This window comes from Lolium rigidum, chromosome 1 (assembly GCF_022539505.1).
Source record: "Lolium rigidum isolate FL_2022 chromosome 1, APGP_CSIRO_Lrig_0.1, whole genome shotgun sequence".
Lineage (NCBI taxonomy): Eukaryota > Viridiplantae > Streptophyta > Magnoliopsida > Poales > Poaceae > Lolium > Lolium rigidum.
Genome location: NC_061508.1, coordinates 238212083 through 238236390, shown reverse-complemented (window position 1 = coordinate 238236390; position 24308 = coordinate 238212083). Strand labels below are relative to the sequence as shown.

General features: G+C 42.0%; 1 protein-coding gene and 1 long non-coding RNA gene across 7 annotated transcripts; both read left to right on the top strand.

The window, feature by feature from the left end:
* Positions 1-12513: 12513 nt before the first annotated feature.
* Positions 12514-18098, top strand: LOC124691660. Of its 5 annotated transcripts, XM_047224938.1 has the most exons (8): positions 13654-13725; positions 13815-13898; positions 14740-14859; positions 14937-15031; positions 15847-15896; positions 16454-16499; positions 17052-17068; positions 17817-18098. In XM_047224938.1, the coding sequence occupies exons 3-8, from the start codon at positions 14786-14788 to the stop codon at positions 17838-17840; spliced, it is 306 nt and encodes a 101-aa protein (XP_047080894.1). In that variant the 5' UTR covers positions 13654-13725; positions 13815-13898; positions 14740-14785; the 3' UTR covers positions 17841-18098. The 5 variants fall into 5 exon arrangements, 1 of the variants encoding a protein (XP_047080894.1); XR_006999064.1 differs by lacking the exons at positions 14740-14859; positions 14937-15031; positions 15847-15896; ... (1 more) ...; positions 17052-17068; positions 17817-18098 and adding exons at positions 12514-12667; positions 14362-14463 and having other exon boundaries at positions 13234-13725; positions 13848-13898; XR_006999070.1 differs by lacking the exons at positions 14740-14859; positions 14937-15031; positions 15847-15896; ... (1 more) ...; positions 17052-17068; positions 17817-18098 and adding exons at positions 12514-12667; positions 14386-14461 and having other exon boundaries at positions 13234-13725; positions 13848-13898.
* A 2127-nt stretch (positions 18099-20225) lies between these two features.
* On the top strand, positions 20226-21328 carry LOC124683365. 2 transcript variants are annotated; one of them, XR_006996653.1, is made up of 3 exons: positions 20226-20270; positions 20353-20468; positions 21009-21328. It is a non-coding gene; the product is annotated as an uncharacterized LOC124683365 (long non-coding RNA). The 2 variants fall into 2 exon arrangements; XR_006996652.1 differs by having other exon boundaries at positions 20239-20468.
* Positions 21329-24308: the final 2980 nt, after the last annotated feature.

Below are 24308 nucleotides of genomic sequence, written 5' to 3'. Positions count from 1 at the left end.
CATGAGATCATATAAATCACTTATACCGGAAAGGTACTTTGATCACACCAAACGCCACCGCGTAAATGGGTGGTTATAAAGGTGGGATTAAGTATCCGGAAAGTATGAGTTGAGGCATATGGATCAACAAGTGGGATTTGTCCATCCCGATGACGGATAGATATACTCGGGCCCTCTCGGTGGAATGTCGTCTAATGTCTTGCAAGCATATGAATGAGTTCATAAGAGACCACATACCACGGTACGAGTAAAGAGTACTTGTCAGGAAACGAGGTTGAACAAGGTATAGAGTGATACCGAAGATCAAACCTCGGACAAGTAAAATATCGCGAGACAAAGGGAATTGGTATAGTATGTGAATGGTTCATTCGATCACTAAAGTCATCGTTGAATATGTGGGAGCCATTATGGATCTCCAGATCCCGCTATTGGTTATTGGTCGAGTGAGTACTCAACCATGTCCGCATAGTTCACGAACCGTAGGGTGACACACTTAAAGTTGGATGTTGAAATGGTAGTACTTGAATATGGAATGGAGTTCGAATATTTGTTCGGAGTCCCGGATGAGATCCCGGACATCACGAGGAGTTCCGGAATGGTCCGGAGAATAAGATTCATATATGGGAAGTCATTTTATGTGAATTAAAATGATCCGGAAGGTTCTACGGAAGGTTCTAGAAGGTTCTAGAAAAGTCCGGAAGAAATAAGGATGGAAGGTGGAGTCCCAAAGGGACTCCACCCACCTTGGCCGGCCAACCTAAGGGAGGAGGAGTCCCAAGTGGACTCCCCACCATGGTGGCCGGCCACCCCACCAAGGAAAGGGGGAGTCCCACTCCCCCTAGGTTTGGACACTTGGAAGGTTTTGGTTGGGGTCTTATTCGGACTCTTTGACCTAAGCCTTGGGGCTTCCACCTATATAAAGAAGGGGAGAGAGGGGCTGGCCGGCCACTCAAGCCACCACCATGGCCGCACCCCTCAAGGGTGCCCTAGCCGGCGCCCCTCTCCCCAAACCCTAGCGGTCTCTCTCTCCTCCACCATATCCCGCACGCTTAAGCGAAGCTCCGCCGGATTTCTCCACCACCACCGACACCACGCCGTCGTGCTGTCGGATTCAAGAGGAGCTACTACTTCCGCTGCCCGCCGGAACGGGGAGGTGGACGTCGTCTTCATCAACAACCGAACGTGTGACCGAGTACGGAGGTGCTGCCCGTTCGTGGCGCCGGAACCGATCGTGATCAAGATCTTCTACGCGCTTTTGCAAGCGGCAAGTGATCGTCTACCGCAGCAACAAGAGCCTCATCTTGTAGGCTTTGGAATCTCTTCAAGGGTGAGACTCGATACCCCCTCGTTGCTACCGTCTTCTAGATTGCATCTTGGCTTGGATTGCGTGTTCGCGGTAGGAAATTTTTTGTTTTCTATGCAACGTTGTCCTACAAAGTGGTCATGGAAAAGTATCTTTCAGACATGGAACCAAATAAATGTCAGTAGAAAATATCACATGCTATTTCTGAAAAATGAAATTCCTTTTTATATGAAAACATGATGCTATTGGACTTTTCCTTTTTATATAATGCACTGCAACGGAATATTGGCTGTATTTTCTTGTAGAGGTTTGAGAACACAAACAATTTGAAGTTTTTGGCTTTTGATGCACGCAGTTATTTTTTGGTTATTTGAGGTGTCGACATCGCATTATTTGTATCTCCGCATTTTGGTCTTGTATTGTTGGTCGTGGTTTATTTTACTAGGGCAGCAACAGTGGCTATGTCACATCGTGTAGAGGGTTGTAGCATGTAGGTGGTCAATTAACTATGTTTTCTTGGGATTGTGCTTTATCTTTGGGACGACGTGCTGTTGCTGCTCACCGGCGCCCCGCGTTCGCCGCAGCACTCTGGTGAGCACTCCGGCTTTGGCCGATTCCCCTCCAAGCGAGTTCGTGCCCCAGCACTAGGAGACGTCCTGCTTGTGTTGATTCAGATTCTAGCATTTTCCAACTCTTACATATTAATCTATACGAGCAGATGTACAGGTTGACCTTCAACCTTAAGACGACGATGAGCAGCGGTTGGTTCAAGTGGAGCACGTTCTGGATGGGCAGATCGACGACTCTATGGGCGGCATGATGCCATAAACCTCGACTAAATCGGCGTGCAGATAAGTGTTCTTTAGCTATCAAATCCGTTGTACTTCCGCGCCGTTTTGACTCATGCATCGGCGGCTTGAGCTCCAGCCAGATATACTCCCCTGCCATGTCCCTAGCAGTCGTCGGATTTGGGCGTCGTGGTCCGGATGTGTACCCGGGAGCCTCTCTGATCCTTGCATCCTCTGGATCCTCTTCCCCTCTTCATTGCTTTTTTTATTTGCTTTAAGGTTTCTTTCTCATCTGTTCATGTAATTCTGGTTTGCAATGCAAAACATTTAGATTTTCTCTCTTGTGTTCAGTAATTCGGCAGGAACAATGCAGAAGTACATGCGTCCTCACAAAACAGTTCACTCAAAAGCTTCAACTTGCAATATTTTGATGTGCATGATTCCATCCGGATCTTACTTCGGTATTTCAGAGGAAGTGGCAACTATACGATTTGTTGAGGCGCGGATCATAGCCATAGTTGTACTTGCAGGCTGCACTTGTGCCGCTGGAGTTGCAGGCGACAGCTGCAATACATACCATCCATATGTTGTAGTTCACTATCTGGGTCGGATGGCTGCCTTGTGAGCTCTGAAGTTATTTTAGTTTCCATTCCCATCATCCCACGTGAGCTCTGAAGTTGTTAGTGGTAGGCTCTAATTGAATATTTGATGCAATTATTTCTTGCCGTACCTGAGAGGTCAGTGGTCTAATGTCAGCTAATATCACTTCCATCTTCTTGGTTAATACTTAATAGGTCACAGTTTCATGGGCCTATATGCCCAGTTCATGTATTCTTTGTTCCTGGTAGTTAGGCTTACTAGATGTATGTGTTATTTTCTGCAGGTAGTCCTGGTTTTGCCTGTTCTACGTCTTTGGCAGTCTCAGCTGCCTATAGCTTTAGATTTTTCTTCAGGTTCAGGTGCTATATAGGGTGGTTTGTCCTCACATATTTTTTTCAGATTTTTTTGTCTTTCTATTTATTTTTGTCATGTACATATGAGATTCTTTATTTGCAAGAGGAAATGGACTATATGTAAAAGTAGGCACCTTAGATCATTTCATGGTTACAGGTAGATTCACTAAGTTAGACATAGCTTCAGATAATATCTGATTTGCATTTATACAATCAAAACATTTTCTTTTCCTTTATCCAGTGTTCAACTAATGTAGATGCAATTGGGTAGCTCACATCTCCATCGTTGCACATTTTAGTGAACTGGACATTGCATTGTCAGCTTTGTCTGATCAATTATATTGTATGCCGTTTTTAAACCATGACACATATGTTAGTCTCGTACACTTCTTTGTTAGTGTTTTCATTGGACTTTATAGATCGGTGAGTATTTTCCGTGGACTTACCAATAAACAACATACCATGCTTTACGTTAATTAGACATATTGTTCTTACTGTCTATATTAGAAAAATAGAAATCAGTTCATGTTTCAGGTTCAGTTATCCTATAATTAGACATTGTTCTTGCTGTCCCTGTTAGAAAAAATAAATATTGGATCATGTTTTCGGTTAAGTTATCCTAAAATTGAGCAGACTTCTTTTGCTGTCCAAGTTGAATAGTTCGTTACATGTTGCACTCCATTTACCAACTGGCAGCAGGCCATTGGTCATAATTATCCTTCTACTCGAAAGAATTTCTTATTTGCTTCTTTTGCTCTCCTCCTCTCCAGGATGTCTTGCAGACATGAGCCTGTCACCTGCCATTGACGAGTTTGCTTCTGAAGATGATTGATTTGTAAAGTGGTAGAAGCTTATGCATGTTGCTGCAGTTTGTTAGCTGGGAACCACCTCCTCAATGTAGTACTGTTGTTACAGAAGATACAACATAATAGATTTGAAAACTATCCCTGGTATTGTGTTTCTAAGTAGTACTATCTTATGCAGATAGCTACAGTGTGTTGGTTGAACACTTATGTTTCTACTTTACTATGTGCTTACCAAATTCATTAATTTTTAATTTTGGATTCCAAGCAGAGGATACTTGAAATCCTGTTTAGTCACATGCATGCCCTTATAGCGAGGGTTAATAGTCCTCACTTTTTAGTCTCGTGTATGTTCTATTTTCTTATCTCGTATATTTGATTGTAGTTTTTTTTGTATTTGCTTTATAGGCTTAATATCAGAGGAACCAGCGGTAATGGTGTATAGTGATCTTGGTGCACATTTGTTCTTTGGTTCTTAGTGATGATCCTGGTGTATTCTTATTGAAGGAAATGACACTTATTACATACTTATTGTATGTGTTGATGGCACCCAAAAAAACATGATATTTATGTATATTTATTTCTCTTTGCTATGAACAAATGGTTGGATGCAACAAATGTTGCTCCTGTGTTGTACATGTGTTATCTGTAGATATTTGCTTGAAAGTTTTTATTTTATTTTAAAAAGATTGCTTATACAGGCTTACGGTCTCTCAAAGACATTGAATTCTTGAACAACTAAACATACATCAGCCGAGTAAAACTTATGTTTTTTTTTTTAAAGGATTGCTATACAGGCATAAGGGCTTTAAAAGACCTACTAAATTCTTGGACAACTACACGTACATCAACAGCATAAAACTTATGGTTACAATACTGTCTTGCACTTGCCTGTGTGTTGGAGCGCACCAGGTTATCTCAAGTGATAGCAAGTAGTGCAGAGTCATCTCAAGTGATACCAACACCGGGTCATCTCAATTGATAGCAAGTGGGCGGCGATCTAAAGAGCAGCGCATAGGGTCATCTCAAGTGATAGCAAGTGGGTGGTGATTGAAAGGGTCATCTCAAGTGATACCAAGTGGGCGGCGATCGAAAGAGCTACACGCTCCCGAGCCTCTGGTATTGAAATAAACCAATGCTTACGGTGAGCAATGCGGTAACACGCCCAATCGGATACTATTGTACTCGATGAAAGAGCTGCGCTCCAATCTGCGGTACTAAAATAAGCCAAACCTTATGGTTAGCCTCCGCCATTTGCGCGATAGCGCAACGGGTCATCTAGTCTCATAAAAAGGTAGAATATTGCGTTCGTTTATAGGAGTGACTGTGTGTATGTATTTACGAGTGTCTATATCCGTACCATATTTCATAAGAAAGGAAATGTTTAGCTTCAAAATTTGTTAAAAAGCATGTAGTTCCAATGAACTTTAAAACAAGAATTGCTTCTCTTGTCAGCGGGGAGTAGTTTACTGAAGGTGGGAAAAATTGAAAAGAAGAGATTTCTACTCCACTTCATAATTCATCATGTTTCCTTATTTACGGATGGACGGAGCAAAACTATGCGCCATTACTCATTGTGTGAAACCTGGCTCTTTTTTTTTACTACGAAACATGCCTTAAATGTGTTCCTCATCGACGATTTGCATGCTCATGCATTCCAGAGTCTTTGAGTGTGATATAGTTCCTTATAATACGCCACCAAACGGAAGTCCTACCATAGGTAACGTGGCTTTGGGTATGAAAAAAAGTCTCTGAGATCGATCGATAGTTGGACTCGTCATTATCAATGCACCTGCAGGGTTTTCTCCTTGAAAACTTAGTTTAGGAGGGATGTATTTTCAGTTTATTTTTGTCCTTTATAATAGGGTTCACTAGTAGAAAACCTCTCATCAATACCGGTTCCAGAGGGGCATTCGTACCGGTTGAGCAACCGGTATAAATTATCCGGCACTAAAGGCCCCCCCTTTCGTACCGGTTGCTTACGAACCGGTATAAAAGGGGCCTCCACGTGGGCCACCAGGAGAGCTCAGGGCCAAGGAGCTTTGGTATCGGTTGGTAATACGAACCGGTACCAAAGGTTCCCACCCGCGGCAGGGAATTTGCCCGAATCTCTGCCGCGTCAGAGAATTGAAGTTTTAGGGTTTTTGGAGGGGTTTAGGGATATCGGTTTGTTTCATATCGCGTCGATGCACCAGAAACACGTTTGGGTTTAGGTAGTACATGAAGATCAAGATGATGCATAGCAAGTTGGTGCATATAATATAACACACATGTAATTGCATAAGATCGCAAATTAAGAAGCACTATGCATGAAGATCGATCTTCATGCATAGTGTTACTCTCCGAGGCGTACTCTATATATGTCTATTACATGTAGCATAGTGGTACTCTTCGAGTGAACTATATATGTAGCATGTACATCTTCATTCATAGTGGAACTCTGCGACTGGTGGTATGACGTCCCGAAGGAAGAATCCCGCCAATTCCTCGCCTATTGCTATGAAGCGGTCATCGATTGAGAGCTTGTTCCGCTTTGTTGCCAACTATAAAAGAATAAGATACAAATGAGTACATCAGATATGTGTGTGTGTATATATATATATTCAAACCACAATGAAACAACTATTACTGAAACTCAGCACAACTTATGATAAGAAAACAAATTTGTGAATATTGTTTTCGTACCTCTTTATTTCTTTCATTATTCATTCTCTCGCTGACAATTTCGTGGATGTACTCGCAAACGTAGAATCCACAGAGATCAGTCCCTTGTGGTTGTTGCGGGCATTTCTTTACAAGAATATAATTCAATCAAACAATAGTCAAGTATGATAATTAAAGGTGTGTGGACCTAGGTAGTACTACTTACTTTCGCCTTCCATCGCAGCCTCGGTGGCCATTCATGGGACTTATCTTTCTTGATGAAAGTTGCCCATACGCTGCCCGATAAAAGAAAATGCATAAAAGAGTTATCAATTAGTTCATAGCAGGAAATTAACGAAACAAACCGATAACAATTAAAATTACCTTTTGAGCATTAAATAACAAGACAAGTATAGTTCCGGTTTTTTGCTTAGTGAGTCAAAGACTTCAACTTCTCCAATTTGCATATTGATGACGAGAAGAATAAAGTGAAACCTACGCACGTTTAAATATGTAGTGTCATATATATAAGTCATTAGTTAAAATTTTCGGAAGTTCCGCCTCGGAAAAAATTCCCTGCAAGCCCGTGAAAGCTACTTAACTAGTAAAACAATCCAACCATCTCCATTGTTAATATCTTACATACAGTAACATCATTACACAAAAGTGATTTCCATATTGAGATACACAAGTTATGATCCCTATATCTAGCTAGTCTTCTGAGTTTTCTTCGTCCGTTTCCCTTTCTTCTGACTGCGACGCAACCATGGACAATCTTCCTTATTTAAGATGATGCTTGGATCAATTTTTACCTTGAAGGGTGGAATATCATCAAACTTATTATAATCTTCTGACATGTGTGTCTTGTCCTCTACTCCCACGATGTTTCTTTTTCCTGAAAGAACTATGTGCCGCTTTGGCTCATCGTATGATGTGTCCTCTTGCCTTTCTTTTCTTTTTTTGGCTTGCTAGACATGTCATTCACATAAAAAACCTGAGCCACTTCACTGGCTAGGACGAATGGTTTGGTGTCGTACCCTAGATTCTTGAGATTCACTATAGTCATTCCGTACTGCGGGTCTACCTGTACCCCGTCTTTCAGGTTGAACCATTTGCACCGGACCAAAGGGACCTTGAAATTAGGTCCATAGTCAAGTTCCCATATCTCCTCTACGTACCCGTAATATGTGACCTTATTCCCATTGCCATCTTCTGCATCAAAGCGGACACCACTGTTTTGGTTGGTGCTCTTTTTGTCTTGGGCAAACGTGTAAAATGTGTTCCCATTAATCTCGTACCCTTGAAAAGTCGATATAGTCAAAGATGGTTGCTTGGCCAACAAGTACAACTGCTCGTCATCGGTGACATTCATGAGACGTGTTTGCAACCAACCGCCGAAAGTCTTCATGTGTTCTCCAACAATCTAATCTTCACGTTGCTCCGGGTATTTAGAGCGTAAGATATCCTTGTGTTCCTCTTTGTACGGAGCCACCAAGATGGAATTATGTAGAACTGTGTAGTGTGCTTGACTGAAAGAATGTCCGTCCATACACGTTGTTGATTTCTTTCCTAGCGTGCCTTTTCCACGCAGTCTCCCCTCATAGCGCGATTCAGGAACACCGATCGGCTTAAGGTCAGGAATAAAGTCAACACAAAACTCAATGACCTCCTCTCGTTCCATAGCCCTTGGAGATGCTTCCTTCGGCCTAGCACGGTTATGAACGTACTTCTTTAAGACTCCCATGAATCTCTCAAAGAGGAACATGTTGTGTAGAAATACGAGAACGAGAACGCCAATCTCTTCGACCGGGTGAACTAGGAGATGTGTCATAATATTGAAGAAGGATGGTGGGAACACCAACTCGAAGCTGACTAGACATTGGACCACATCCTTCGTAAATTTTGTAGAGTAAGTGGATCGATCACCTTCGAGAAATTGCATTGAGGAACGCACATAGCTTCACAATGGGTACTCGAACATTTTCCGGCAGAAGCCCCCTCAATGCAACCGGAAGTAATTGTGTCATAATCACGTGGCGGTCATGAGACTTTAGGTTTTGAAACTTTTCTCTCGACATGTTTATTATTCCCTTTATATTCGACGAGAAGCCGGACGGGACCTTGATACTACTCGGGACTTCAAAAAAGATCTCCTTCTCCTCTTTGGTAAGAGCGTAGGCTGGCGGGACCTTGATACTTCTCTGGATTCGGGTTGTTTCCTTCGTGGATACTTTGCTGGTCCCGCCGTGCATCCGGTGTATCTTTTGTCTTCCCATACACGCCCAAGAAGTTTAGCGAGGTTGACGCAAAGATTTTTCGTCACGTGCATCACGTCGATTGCGAGTGAACCTCTAAGAATTTCCGAGTATGGTAGCTCCCAAAATATCGACTTCTTCTTCCACATGGGTACGTGTCCGTCAACATCATGCGGAACAGATTATCCGCCGGGACCCTTTCCAAAGATCACTTTTAAATCCTTGACCATATCATATATAACTTCCCCGATAGGGCGGGTAGGCTTCGTTCGGTTATCCGCCCCACCTCCGAAATGCTTTCCTCTCTTTCTTACGTGATGTTGTTTTGGAAGAAATCGACGATGCCCCGGTACACATTCTTGTTTCCCAAATAATTACTCGTCAGTCTCACCTAAACAGTGTGTGCATGCATTGTATCCCTTGTTTGACCGCCTACGAAATGTTACCAAGAGCAAGGCCAATCATTGATGGTTACAAATAACAACGCTCGTAGGTTAAATTCCTTTTGTTCGTGCTCATCCCACACGGGTACACCTTCGTCACGCCACAACTCTAAAAGTTCTTCAACCAATGGCCTCGGGTACACATCAATGTCATTGCCGGGTTGCTTCGGGCCCCGGATGAGCACCGGCATCATAATGAACTTCCGCTTCATGCACAACCAAGGAGGAAGGTTATAGATACATAGAGTCACCGGCCATGTGCTATGACCGGAGCTCTGCTCCCCGAAAGGATTAAAGCCATCCGTACTTAGACCAAATCTTAAGTTCCTTGCGTCATCTGAAAATGACTTGAACTCTCTGTCGATTTTTCTCCACTGCGACCCGTCAGCGGGGTGTCTAAGCATTAAATCTTTCTTACGGTCCTCTTTGTGCCATCGCAACAACTTGGCATGCTCTTTGTTCTGGAACAAACGTTTCAACCGTGGTATTATAGGAGCATACCACATCACCTTCGCAGGAACCCTCTTCCTGGGGGTGGACTCGCCCTCAACATCGCCGGGGTCATCTCGCCTGATCTTATACCTCAATGCACTACATACAGGGCATGCATTCAAATTCTTGTACTCCCCGCGGTAGAGGATGCAGTCATTGATGCATGCATGTATCTTCTGCACCTCTAATCCTAGAGGGCAGACAACCTTCTTTGCTTCGTACGTAGTAGAGGGCAATACGTTCTCCCCTGGAAGCATCTTCTTTATTATTTTCAGCAACTTTTCAAATCCCTTGTCAGAAGTACCATTCTCTGCCTTCCACTGCAGCAATTCCAGCGTGGTAGCCAGCTTTTTCTGACCATTCTCGCAATTTGGGTACAACAGTTTGTTGTGATCCTCTAACATTTTCTCCAACTTCAACCTCTCCTTTTCATTTCCGCAGTTCATCTTCGCATCAAGAATGGCCCGACCCAAATCGTCATCCGGGTCATCAAAAATCGGCTCATCGAAAATGGGCTCTTCTTCAGCTTCGTCTTCCCCCATTCTACTATCACCATCTTCAGTGAATAAGGGATAGTTGTCACTATCCTCTTCTTCTTCGTTGTCTTCCAATATAACCCCTCTTTCTCCGTGCTTGGTCCAACAATTATAGCTGGGCATCAAACCGTTCTCCAGCAGGTGGACGTGAAGGGTCTTTGAGGTAGAGTAATCCTTCATATTCTTACAGGAACTACATGGACAATACATGAAACCATTCGACCGCCTGTTTGCCTCAGCCACGCTGAGAAAATAATGCATGCCATTAATGAACTCGGGATGGCACCGGTCACCGTACATCCATTGTCGACTCATCTGCATTTTATATGTATATCAAAAATCATTAAGTACACAACATCGTGGATATATGAGTGACCAACTTAATTAATTAATATTCAAGTTCATCACATAAAACTAATTGTTTTTATAAAAAAGAAGAGGGCTCACCGAGGTGGTACCGTGTCGGCTAGGGGACGACGCTGGCGATCGACGGCGGTAAGGACGGGGATGATACTAATTAAAACCTACAAAACATACCATAATTTCAGCTCAAATTGCATATAAAAAAAATAAAATCACTAACTTAGGCATTTCATCGAACACCTTGCTTGCACTACAAAATAGTACGAGTTAAAACTACCAAAGAAATGAGCTAAATTAGGAACGCCTGAAGGAAGGATGATATTGCTAACCCTTAGATAGATGGGTGCCGTTAATCTTGTTAAAATGGTGGAGAAAAATGAAGATTATTGGAGTGTGAGAGGTGCAAAATATTTGGAAATGTGAGAGAGGATGAGAAGGAAATGAGATATGCAGGGAGCTCGGGCGCCGCCGCGCGCTGATATAGGGCATGGACCCTTTAGTACCGGTTCCTTACATGAACCGGTACTAAAGGTGCAGCCTTGGCCCCACCACCGCCTGGAAACTGGGCAGAAACCCTTTCATACCGGTTCGTAACACGAACCGGTATTAAAGGTCCATAACAAACCGGTATAGATGTCCCCCCTGGAACCGGTATTAATAACGCCTTTCGTACCGGTTCGTAAGGGAACCGGTACTAAAGGCTTAGATGGATGAGAGGTTTTCTACTAGTGGTTAGTGTTCGCCTGGTGGAATTGCTGTCGAGATGCATGGCTTCAGGTTCTCTTTTCTAGGTCAAACATGTTCAACTGCTGACTTTTTGCGTTATGAATAAGAAAGGTTGTGTGCATCTCTGTGCAGAGGCCGAATCTCCATATCCTTTTCAAAAAAGACACGTTGCACTAGAGAGTGGCTAAGTGCCCGTCTGGTAGCAACATTTGGTCCACTTGGCAAAGACACTCTGCGATACATATACATGAGATGTTGCACACCGGTCCATCAAGGCGTCTACCTAGCCAAGTGCTGATAGGCTCCGCTAAGATAGGCCTAGAGCTTACCATTGAAAGAGCCGAAGAAAGAATGTCTTGATCGATAGGCGAGCGTGGGAGGCTCACTAGAATGATGTGTCATTCTTCTTGTGTTCATAGGGACACATGCTCGCTTTTTTTCGTGTTTTTCCTTTTCTTTCTTCCATCGGGTTTTGACGGGTGTATTGTTTACTTTTCGAGTGTTCATTTCTATTGGTGGTGCGCCAGACCTAGTTTGGCTAGATGATGTTGTGGAGTTTGTGGTTTTTGCTCATTTTTTCTCTAATTAATCGAGCCATTTATGATTTTTTGGGTAATTTTCTCTTATAACCTAGATCAACCCTCTTTTCTTTTATTATCCATTTTTCTCTTTATCTTTATGAAGTGTGTGAGCTCCTCTTTGACTAGCTTCTTAAAAAGCGACATGCAACATTTCTCCTATAAATGTTCCTAGACTACCCGGCCAACCAAGGCACCTGAGAGGGGCAAACGTTCGTCCACCGTTGGATGCAAGCGATTCACTCCCGCTTTTCACCTCAGCCATCCATTGCGGTAATTTTTTCGTCACCAGCTTTCTGCAAATGAATGCATGACAATTGGGCCCAACCAGGTGTGGAGCCGACAGGAAGAGACAGCCAGAACAGCTCGTTTGCGTAGCCTTTCTTTGTGTACGCGCAGCTCGAGACAGAGGCGACCAATTCCGCTAGGGTTCTCGCCCGAAGCCTCATTCGTCCGCCACTCCGCCTCCATCCCCAGCCGCCACTCCCATCCTGACCCACCTGCCGACGTGAGCGAGGAGGGAACGCGGGCGCCGCCGGAGAGCGGCCGCGGGGTGCTGCTGCGTGGAGCACCGGTCACCACCGGTTGCGGGAGTCGCCGTGCGAAGAGTAGACGCTGCTGTCGCGGCTCCTCCAGATCACCGCTGGTCGCGCACGTCTCCGCCGGTGTGAAGTCAACGCCGACTCCCGCGTCTCTTCCTCGCCTTTCTGCTCAGATCGAGCAGGGCAGGAACGGGCCGGCGGCGGCTCGTCTCTTTTCTCTCTCAAGATCTTGCAAGGGATAGGTAAGCGTTCAGTTCCATTTTGGTTTCCTCGCTACAGCCGTCCTCTCCATCAAGATCGAACAGACGCCGCCGCGGATCTGTCGACTGCAGCCCGAGCCATCGGCACGGCCGCCACGCCGCATTAATTACGGCGTCCCCGTGAGTTTGGTTGGCCAGAAATTGCCTTTTGCCATCTGATCTTTGGAATCTTTGCAGTACTTCTCTTAATTAACTCTGTTCAGAGTCCTTAACAACTCATAGACATCATCTTTGCGATAGCAGTTGGTGTCGCCCAGTGATACAACGACCGGAAAACTCACCGCTCCAACTTTCGACTGACCAGTATAAAAAATAACAAATGAAACCATGCAGAAATTCAGCAGTCTGTTTTTCACATAGGCAAATGTTTCTTTTCTGTACCTTACTAGGATAAGGGACAATCTTCAGACTGCTTACTTATTATAGTCTACCTCACTACGATTTTTCTTTCCCGTTTTACTGTTTGTTATCTTAATATACAATCTATACTTCAATAAGTATAGCATATATACCGTAATATTCTCACTTTCTACTATGATCTATTGCAGTATGCAAAACAAAAGCATCTTCTCGTGGATCTTCCAGCCATCAAGCTTGCAGATAGTGCAGAGGTTACAGAAGAGACCATATTAATATCATTGAGGCGAGCCCTTGCTCAACACTCTGCTCTGCAAGCGGACGATGGACACTGGGCTGTCGACTTCAGTGCAATTATGTTCATTATGCCTATCTTGGTGTGTTCTTTATTTACATATGGCACTATATTTTGAGCGACAGCGAGCGTGCCCGAGCGAGGAGAGGTCGGCGGCGGCTGGTACCCTGTGTACCCATCAGTAATGGTTCAACGAATCCAACCTACACGCTTTTTATTTTCGTTTCTTAGGTCCTTAGGCTGCTGAACGTGCCATTGCAGACGAAGTGGGAGTCTCACAGGGAGGAGGATCCGCCGCACCCTCCTTGCTGCCTGTGCGCCGAGGGTGAATTGGCGCTGCTCAGGCAGGCGGCGGGCACCATACTTTCTTCCAGGACTGTGCCAAAAGGTTAGTACTCCATATCCTCTTGAGCCCTATCTTTATCCCTATTTCTATAGCAAATTTACGTCACCCTTGGCCTTTTTAGTTGGTATTAGGATTTGAAGTATTCTCCATCTACATGCTTCCAGGACTTCCTGCACCACCTCTCATCTTCCTCCCGATCAAGATCGTGCCAAAAGGTTAGTACTAAAGATCTTCCTGAACCTCTTTATCCCCTTTTCTATTGCAGATTTACCTCACCTTTGGCTTTTTAGTTGGTCAGGTCATGTGCTTGCATGTATGTATTATTTGCTAGATCTGATGTACTCTCCACCAAATCATTGTCCTTTTTTCTAGCAAAAAAATTCATAGCTGCGTCTTTGTGATTTAGTTCACACGCATGAGGTTGCATCCCATAGTTATACTGAATTTGAGCATTCTCCTTTTTGCCCCTTTATTCCTGATTACCCATGGCAAGTTCATGTCTGTCTGATTGCAGTTCATACTTTAATGACCCCAGATTTATCTGATTGCAGCTCATATTTTGAGTTTTGCATCATGATATTATCCTACATATATTCACCTAAATGAACACCTTCCGAGGGTAACATTGTTGGTTACGTTATAGCTATGCACGTACTAATGTATTTGACCCCAATCCAGAATTGATACTAACAAGATGTGCAGAACATGTAAGAGCCTACAGCAACACCCTCCATGAAACAAGAGGGAAATGCTATGGATGAGACTCCAAGAAACCGTGTCGAGTATAAATGGTGGGATCCTGCAGAACATGACATGGAAAACCACAGGATGACATCTAAAAAGCAATTTTTCTGCGTAAAGCCAATTGCACACATTTTCTCATGCTAAAATTTTCTTATAATATTGACTTGCTTTTCTGACTGAATGTGTTCATTTGTAGTCTAGAAAGATGCCTGTAAGCTGTACAAAAATAAATGTAAACTGATAATACATATTTGCCGATGAGAAAGTTGGTACTGTATCTGATTTTATACATATTTGCATCGCTTTGAGCAGTGAGGGATTGCTCCTGGAGGTAAAGAGGACAGGAGTGGCACGGGGCATGGACGTAGCGCGGACATCACAGTGCCTTCCACACGCGCGCCACCATGAGGTCCTTCTCTTGATGCTGCTCTCGTGAGTCTCGTTAAGTCTGTGCTCAGTGCTTGTTTCCTATAAAAAAAGATAAGGTGTATCTTATTCAATTTGTGTAGATATTATATGGAGAAGCAGCATCCGACGAGGGTTCTGATCAGATGCACGAAGGCTTGGTTGCAGTGGCTATTTTATTTTGTTTACTGGTATTCAGGTGTGTTTCTTTCGTTTGGTGCTGCCCTGCTTTACCATATGCTACTTGACTCATATTTCTCTCCTCGCTTCTACTCTTGCGCTTTGCAGAATCTTGGATTTGGTATCCTTGTCCTCGGCTATTGTTCTGTGCTCAGCTGCATGTTTTGAGATTTGGTTTGGTAGCATTAGTCTTTTGAGGTTGCAGGCTTGCAGCCGGAACCTTCACACACTAAAATAATTAGGAATTAGGAAATTTGAGAACTGATTCACTGTTGTTTTAGTCAATACACCATTCTTTTTTTGGAAACTTGAAACTAACTACATTTGGTTTAACCTCATGTTTTTTCAGCTTAGAATTACAAAATCTGTAACATATAAAGGTATAGAATTACATTTCACAGTATGAAGTGATGTTACGAGTTCAGACCTAAGTTACTGTATGAAATGATGTGTTTTCAGCAAGTATTTGTTGCCTGAGAAGGAAAATTACGTGTTGACATGTGACATGCATATGTGGTTTTTCTCAAAGCATGTTTTGAACTTGGCTTAATTTCTTGGGTTCAGGGGTGTGGAGTTGGAAGAAGTTTATTTACTTGTATAATGCTTTTACTAATTTACTCTGACATTACGCTTCAGCTTTACTTTCCCATTTGTCTAATGTTTGATGTGAGCAAGGAACATCGGGTGCAGAGGTGCTTGTCTGATCTTTTTGCTTGTGCTGAGATGCTCCATTGAAGAAATTTAGCTGTAGTTAAATTTGCATTAGGAAAACATTGAAGTGCAAGTAGAGATGCACATGCACAATAGCTGACCAATTTTTTTTCCTGTGTACAGATGGGTCAGTGATAGCAACCAGCAGCCCATGGTTAGTTGCATACGAAAAGGTAACGACAAGCACAACACATCTACTTCGCAGCTTGTTTGATTTGCTTAGGCAGGGACATGATCCATCATTGATGCCTCTTTCACCATTGATAGCTGGGTTGAACCTTTTTAGAGCAATAAACAAACTAATGGAAATTTCTCTTATTTTCCCTTAATGATCCATACTGATATGTGGGAATTGGTAGCATATTTGATTTTTTTTTTCTTAGATCTACCATGAATAAAATGATGTTTTATACTATGGATCTCTGGCCCTAATCATTTGTGTGATGTATTTGTACATTTATGGTAAGTAGGATGATAGTCCACGAATGATTCAGTAACCGGAAGTTATTTATTCGTTGACACGCCTGTAGGTGTCATTATTATTATTATTTCTGGAATTCTTACATGATCGCCAATTGGTCAGGTTCTAGGTAACTAAGAGGTTGCCTCTATAGTTGAACCATTTAAACTGTTAGCGGTAGAGTTGGGTACCTTGCCGTGTATTATAGTAATTGTGGTATTCTCGACTTTTTCAGCTGGAATTTTGAAAGAACAAATTTTTGTTTTGCAGCTAGGATTTAGTGTTAGTGGATTCCATGGTGGGCTGCAGCCTACAGGTATGCCCATTCTCCCTATCTCAGTTTTCTCTCTATCTTCTACTGTATGTTGAACTGCTTATTAATCACAACACTCCTACCGACCAAGCATTTATGCGACTTGGTGAAAGAACAACCTCGATTAATTACATCATAAATAGTAGTTTGCGACCGGTAAGTATCTTTATCTTTTCTTCTATTGGATGACTTCCTTCCATATTTTTTTTGCGCAGCAAGAAATTTGGTAATTTTCTTAGGGTCTTATACTCCTATAAATACATAAAATTGTTAGATTCTCCTGTGTGAAATTGAGCACCGGCGTGGACTCGAGGGATGCGGGGCGACAGATAGTTTTCACATTTACATGGTTTGACAGATAGTTACACCAGTACTTGTGTATAACAGTGTGTTAACAAACTCCATGATATATATACAAATTTATCTAATAGTTCAGCACCTACTAAGGTTGACCCAAACAGTATCTCAGGCTTCAAATAAAAATATTGTCCATGTTTTGTTTTCCTAGACGGACTAACGACCGAAGCAGCTCATACTAAGAAGCTCTCGGTATAGTTCTCTCAAAGAACTTCCGACTCACGTTACTTTTTAGATAATATAGGAAATTGTCATTTCGCACTCTTTGGTTTCTGAATGGCATTTCACGGGAGTGAGTGCCGTAAATTTCACATGCCAGGTCAGCACATATCACTCTGTTTTATTTCACATGCCCATTGTCCTTTTCTTTTCGCTCTGTTTTATTCTTCCCAAATTTTCCACAAGGTTATTTATTATTTTTAGAAAATAGGGTATTACATATGCATTGTTGATTGCATCTTTTCTCTTTCGATCTATATCTCGGATGTTCTGAGACTTAAATACTAGGAAAACCTCTTGGATAATTAGGTCTTGAAACTGAATCTAAAAGAAGGTTAATGTCACCTACCTATTAACCACTTCACATATAGGATATAGTAGTCATTGATGACCCTGTTTTTTTTAGGAAGTTAGATGTGTTGGCTACTGTAAGCGTTACTTGTGCCATCACACTGTTTGTACCACCAGTACAATTGACATGGTGGTTGCAGAATCAAGGGCCATAAGGGAGCCTCGTGTTGTTCAGAAAGACAACCAAGGTTGGCATCTTTTTAATTCTTATCGTTGGTGCAAGTAAGGTCAGAAGGATGCTAAGGGAAATACAAACCCAAGGTCAGTTCAATGACTTCACGTGTCACTCAGTCTTATTGTTTTGAGGAGCTACTACAAATATACCCACCTTGTCTGTTCAATAGGCAAGCATGTGGAAAGCGCGTCATATGATGTGAAATCTGTTATCATGAAAAAGAGGGAAGGGCACAACCATGAAGTTCGAGCAGCTAGAAATAGCGGGCATGTGAGCGATGGTTCTGGGAGTGCTCTCAGAGGCCAACTGGAGTCATTCAACTTCCTCTTCAGGATTGACAGAGCCAGGACTACGATCTGCCTTCCCCCACCTGCAAATGCAGCATGGTCAGCTAACCAATTGATGATTTGCGATATTACGAGTTAGGCCCAGTTTATCACTTTCTTCCAGTTTGTTGCCAACAATCTGGCAGTGTCATAAGGGAGTACACTGTTTGTTGCCAACGATGCGCGGTGCCATAAGGGAGTACATGTGTTTCATCTAAAAATATAACACCGGGTTGATTTGTATTCTCCTTTTGATGTGTTGACTAACACATTCAATCCGTAAGGTTAGTTTCTCTTTCTGTTGCTTGCCCATTGTCCTTGCTTAAATGTCCATTGTCATTTCCTTGTTTGAAGTTGCCTCTTGAGTTTGTACATAATGTTGTACAATGTTATTGGACCTTAGCTAAAATCTGCAAAATGTTCATACAAATGTCACCACTTAGATTCTGGAATATATTTATAATGGTCACAATATATTTATAATGGTTACTATCAATTGATAGAGGTCTTAAATTGTTGTATAATTAACCAAAATTTGATTGAGAATGGCTGCAGCGTCACTCATGAGTGTGTCCAAGGGGTTGGAAGAGGAAGAGGAGGACGTAGGTGGGGCGGAAGGAGCTGTCGCATCGGAGCAAAAGGAGTAGCCAAAGGAGGATGGAAGGGCTGTCGAGGAAATTTTCTCAAGCGCACACTGTTGGATGCTATTATAACTCAGCCTGGATGGCCACCCAACCCAAATGCCCTCCCTTTACCACTATGGTGGCGGCGATGGCGGGAAGAGCAGAGCTCCACTCCGAGCACCCGGTGTTAAAATAAACCAAAACTTATAGTTTAAATTCTGATTTAATTCTATTGTTTGCGCGATTGTTCTGGTTAATAGGTTCTTGCGAACGGAACACAGCTTGCTTGCTCTCAAACACGTGTAGAGTTTCTCCTCTTTCATTCTATGGCTGATCGCTGGCAAAGCTCGAAATCATTTGGATTGTTGTTATTCAAGCTATGGTATCAGGAAGGACTTATGTTGAGGTAAATAATTTCACTATTTAGTTATCTTTCTTTGTTTGTTCAAAGATCATTCTAATACAAAATGTCAGCTTATGCTAAATACAATTTCATGTACTAATCGAGTCTGTCCGCACATATATACATATTTGTGCCTATTTGCTGCAACTTGAATTGAAAGTAGTTAGACTCATAAGTATATACAAATTATTACAACTTTGGGTGTATAATTCTTTGGCAAGGATATTGTATTTTTTGAACCACTCCCATAAATTTCTTTTGAAGAAAAGATGGAGAATTATGCAATTTTACACAGTCAAACGGTGGAGTAGAGTAAGTTGCACCAAATGAAACTTTATAAATGTTAGTAACGCTAAAGTACCAAATAAATAAAGATACACTGTCTTGCGGACATATTAGTTATTTGCTTCCTTTCCTAATCATGGAATAGATAATGGCTTCAAATTCAAGGAAAATATGGCGAGTCTTGCTCCAACCATTTGCTAGCACTAATGACTGTGTCACACTATAGTTCATATCTTTCGTCATTTATGCAAAAATCATGTGATGCTCCTGTGTGGGTTTTATATGGTTCAAGTTAAACGATGTGACAGTTTGCAATGTGTTAAGACACACTGCTGGTTATTGAGATCATTTGCAACATCAATAATATGATATAGCTGAGGTACTAGATCACGTGCTTTCATTCTATGCTTGTTTGGTGATGAATACATTTTTTCGTATTGTTAATTGGTTTAGAATTGTAAGAGACATCGGTGTTTGTATACTGTGGCAATGCTTTCTTCTTGTGAAACTTACATAGATCTATTATTTTGAAGTTATAAGGCTTGGATAAATCAAAGAAATACATCTCCTGATAGTTTTCAGTTTCTTAGGTTTTAACCTTTGATTTGCCAGTCAAAATCTTGAAGTATACTTCCATCTGAGATATAAATAATCTAAATCACTTGGGACCATTTACAAATAATGCGGTTCTGCCACGTCGGTTTGATAGTTGGTGCGTTGTAAAAATGTGTGCCTTCGATGTGAATATCGCCGGGAGATTACTTGTCATGTCGCTGTCCGTCCCGGTGTACTACTCGGACAAACTACATCAAGCTTTGCGTCTAGAAGGAGGCAACTTACTCGTCCAACTTAAATAGGTATTGAGGTTTTGCAGGATATTGACATGGCTCTTTGATCACATCTCCTGCTATTTTCGATCCTTCGGGTGGTAGAAATGGCAGGACCACGATTGTCGCAAAAATGGTGAGATAAGGCAAGCAATCCGCTTCTGTTACGAGTACCTGCCAAATGGAACTCTTTATGAGCATCTTCAAGGTAAGAGATATCGTGCGTCTGCTTGTATGATGACATTGGACTGAAAAACTATTTGCTTTGATCATGCGTCTCTGGGTTTCAGATGGGGAAGGATGTCAGCTATCTTGGCCCTGTCGTTTGGAGATCGTGCACATTCTAAGTCACTTGCAAACTGACCTGCGGCTTCCATTCGCCGTCGCCACTGAATCATGCTTTCATGTACAGAGTGACTATTATTTTTCTTCTTAATATTGAGAGCATTGTTAATCTGCAGTTTGCACGTGGAGAAATAATACTTAGTTTGATGTCAGTCTGTTTTACAAATATGTCTGTCATTCTATTGAATGTGTTATAATGACACACTTGCTAAAGCAACTGCACTTAATATTCAGATGATCATAATCATGTTTGTTTCTGTATTTTGATGTCATGCTCTGTGCTAAATGTAAACATGAGTTCTGCATATTTAGTAAAGAAGATAATAGAGACGAACTAGAAAACTTAGGTCTTGCTAAATGGAAGGCTGACAATGCTAAAGCTGGGGAATACTGGTATGGACAAACTCTGTAAATCCCATGCTACTGTTAACTCTCTGTTTCATAATGTGCTACCCTTCTGCTCTTGTATTTCTAACAATGCCAAGATTTTTTTGTAATGTCCATTGTAAAAATACTTAGCATAGTTTCTCTTAGAATGGACGTATGCTTTTCCCTTCACAGTTTTGTTTTGCTGATGAAGATTAGGTGATGTATTTTCCAGGTACACTCCTGGAAACCTGTATTCCAGAATCCGGTACACTTCAGAAGGTGCTGCTTGTGAATTGGCCCTTCGTGCTTTGCAAATGGAGGCATGAACATGGCATGCAAGGATTCTCTGGATTGGCTTGTCCCTTACATAGGTCAGTGAGGTTAGTTACTCTTTTAGATTGGAAACGATCCAGTGGCTGCTCAGCAAAAAGTTTCAGATAAAAAGGGTACATAGTGTAATTGGAAGCTTTAACTTCAATCTTTGTACCACACATACTACTAATACTTACTTGAACAGTGTGCCTTTTGAGGTATTGTACCACACATACTACAGATACTTGCTTGAACAGTGTGACAGAACTAACATTTGTTGCATCGATCATGTATTTCTTGTTGATTTTTGGCGAAAGAGCTTATACAAAAGCATTAAAGCTGAAAAATAGTGCGAAATCATACTAAATTATGAATGTAAAATACTAAAGCAGTTAAATTTTGGGCTAATTTTTAATATAAAATAAGCTAACATTTATGGTTTAAATGTTGACTTAACTTTTCCATTTGCGCGATAGCGCAACGGGTCATCTAGTAGCATAAAGAACGACCGGCTATGGTGGCCTAAACAAAGATGATGGCCACATTATCCATCAAGCAAAAGCATCGGTATGCAAAACGAGCATGAGTTTGAAGAATTAAAAAAAATTATGCAACATCAAAAAATTCATGGAAATTAACCTTATGTTGGAGCATGCCGACGACGAATCTAGACCGCCAGAGCCCCTGGGTAGATCTAGACTTCTAGTCAGCATTGACTCATCCTCCTAGTACCGCTCCGTTTCCCTTGAGTTTACTAGGTGTAAGCCCTGAATTTTGAGCTATAACTTAATAACACCTCTAGGACGTCCATGGCAACACGGCGGGAGGGTGCCAGCTGCAAAGAACAAGGTCGGACGTGGCTGGTTGATATCAGGGATGAACGACAAAGCAGAAAAGTTGTAGGCGGATGAGGGGGAAGGGCACGAGACTTGGTTGAGTGGTCTTGTGGAGAGAGAATGAGAAGAAAGGAAGGAGGAGTGGACCGACCCCGAGCATATTTGTTAACATACCTAGCGTTGTGAGTGACTTTAGTCCCACCTCGCTAGCGGGAGTGAGGCGACATGCAACTTATAAGGGTGAGTAGCCATCCTCTCATCAGGCCGGAGTTTTGGGTGAAAAGGGGTCTCCGCTTGTGAGCTGGGGTTGGATGCGCCAACAAACACCTAAGAGCAAGTTCAATAGTAGAGCCAACTGTTGGCTATAAGCCAAGTGCCATGTCATCTATAGTTACTAGATGACCCGTTGCGCTATCGCGCAATGACAAAGGCTAACCATAGGGTTTCTCTTATTTTAGTACCGAATTACCGCGTTGTGCTATTGCACGAATAGAATAATTCAATAAGAATTTGAACCATAATTTTTGGCTTATTTTAATATCGAGGCTTGGAGCGGAGCTGTACTCTTCTTGCCGATGTCATCACCGTAGTGGTAAAGGGAGGGCATTCGGGTTGGGTGGCCATCCAGGTGAGCTACAACATCATCCGAGGTTGGAGTAGAGCTTTTGGATCGAGTAGAATAGTATCCGACGGGGCATCCCATGGTGAGGTATAATAGTATGTTGTGTATTTCGTTGGAGGAAAAGCCCTCGACGGCCCTTGTACTTTCATTTGGGTAGTGCTCTCGATATCGCTTCCACTTTCCTTTGGGCAATCCAATTGCTATGACCTAAAAGTGGTTGCGATTTCTTATTTCGTTTTACTTGCACATTTGAGTTTCCAAAACATGCGAAGAAAATTATGGACATGGATATGTTGTATCTTTGAATCTACACTACTTTCTCCGAAAGTATCACCATATGTGACGTGTGCTAAAAAAAGACCCGTTGCGCTGTCGCGCAATGCCAAAATCAAGGCAGGATTTAAACTATAACATTTATCTTTGTGTGCACTCATTGTGAGCAGGAAGACAAAATTTTTGGTTTGAAATTTTGAGCCGCTTAACCGATACCACGGGAAACAGAAACTATTAGAAATTTTTGCCCCTCGTAAATAATTTCCACCGCACCGTTTGCAAAGTCGAAAGCAAGACGCCAACCTGCGCCTCGGCCAAAGCAAAACAAAAGTGCGACTTTCATCATATATCCATGTGTCTAAAATATGAAAACATATACATGATACACTTGGAACACGAGCAGGCGACGAAATTAGTCTTGTCGAGACAAAATTGCATATTTGATAGAACAAAGGGAGCACAACATAGCATAAATATACCATCGATCTTGAATATCGATGCAGCAAAATATCTCTATCGACCCGCATCGCCACGGCGTGAATCCCGAATCCAAGCCGGAATTGAAACCATGCGTCGGTAAGTGAATACATGGTAATGATCAGCAAGAAATAAAACACATAGGCACCGATAGTAAATTGACAGACTTGTATGGGGACCGTAGTTCTTCTTTTTTCCTGACGATTACATTACATGTATGCTGCATTGTTTGAGAGCTTCTGCTTGGTCAAATTGAGACGATGCATTAAGACAAGATAATAGGAGACGTTAACAAATAATTCTCACAATTTGAAGTTCTATAGATCTTAAAAAACAAACCACTGCACTCAAAGGAACTGCAATATTCTACTAAAAGCCAGCATAAACCTGAATGTAAAGAACAAAGTTATAGCGATAGAAACCATTCAGAAAGAGCAAATGGAGAAGGTATCATGGGCATATGAGTTATAGAGATATCAGAGCATAAGCAACCATATCTTTGAATTTCTTAGAGATCACTTTAGACCAAATCTCTTCTACATACAAGTAACTACGTAACCTAAGTACCCTAGTTAGTAAATAAATGTAGAAAAAAGCACTGAAATTACATGTGAGCTGGTTGGAACCACATGGTTCTATGTTTCATAACGCTCCAAGATTCTTAACCTGTTTTTTTATTTACATTCTTTGCAAGTTCATCCAGCTTTAGCATACTCTTAAGTTGTATTCTCACTGTCAGCTTAGCAACTTCTTCTTTTGGATGTTCAACAACAACAGAGCATACCTTGATATATGATAATAAAATTTTCAATGGTGATCCAATGCAATCATAACATATTCACTGGTTCGAAGCTACAATCAAACAACAGAGATGAGGCATGTATCTAGTGATGAAAGAAAACATGACCTTTTTCTAGTCCCTGATGTATGGCAGTACCACTTTTCGATCATTAGGCTAAGATGGGCTAGTCTCCAACATGTGCAGAAGACAAACAAAGTAGCACTACCAGTG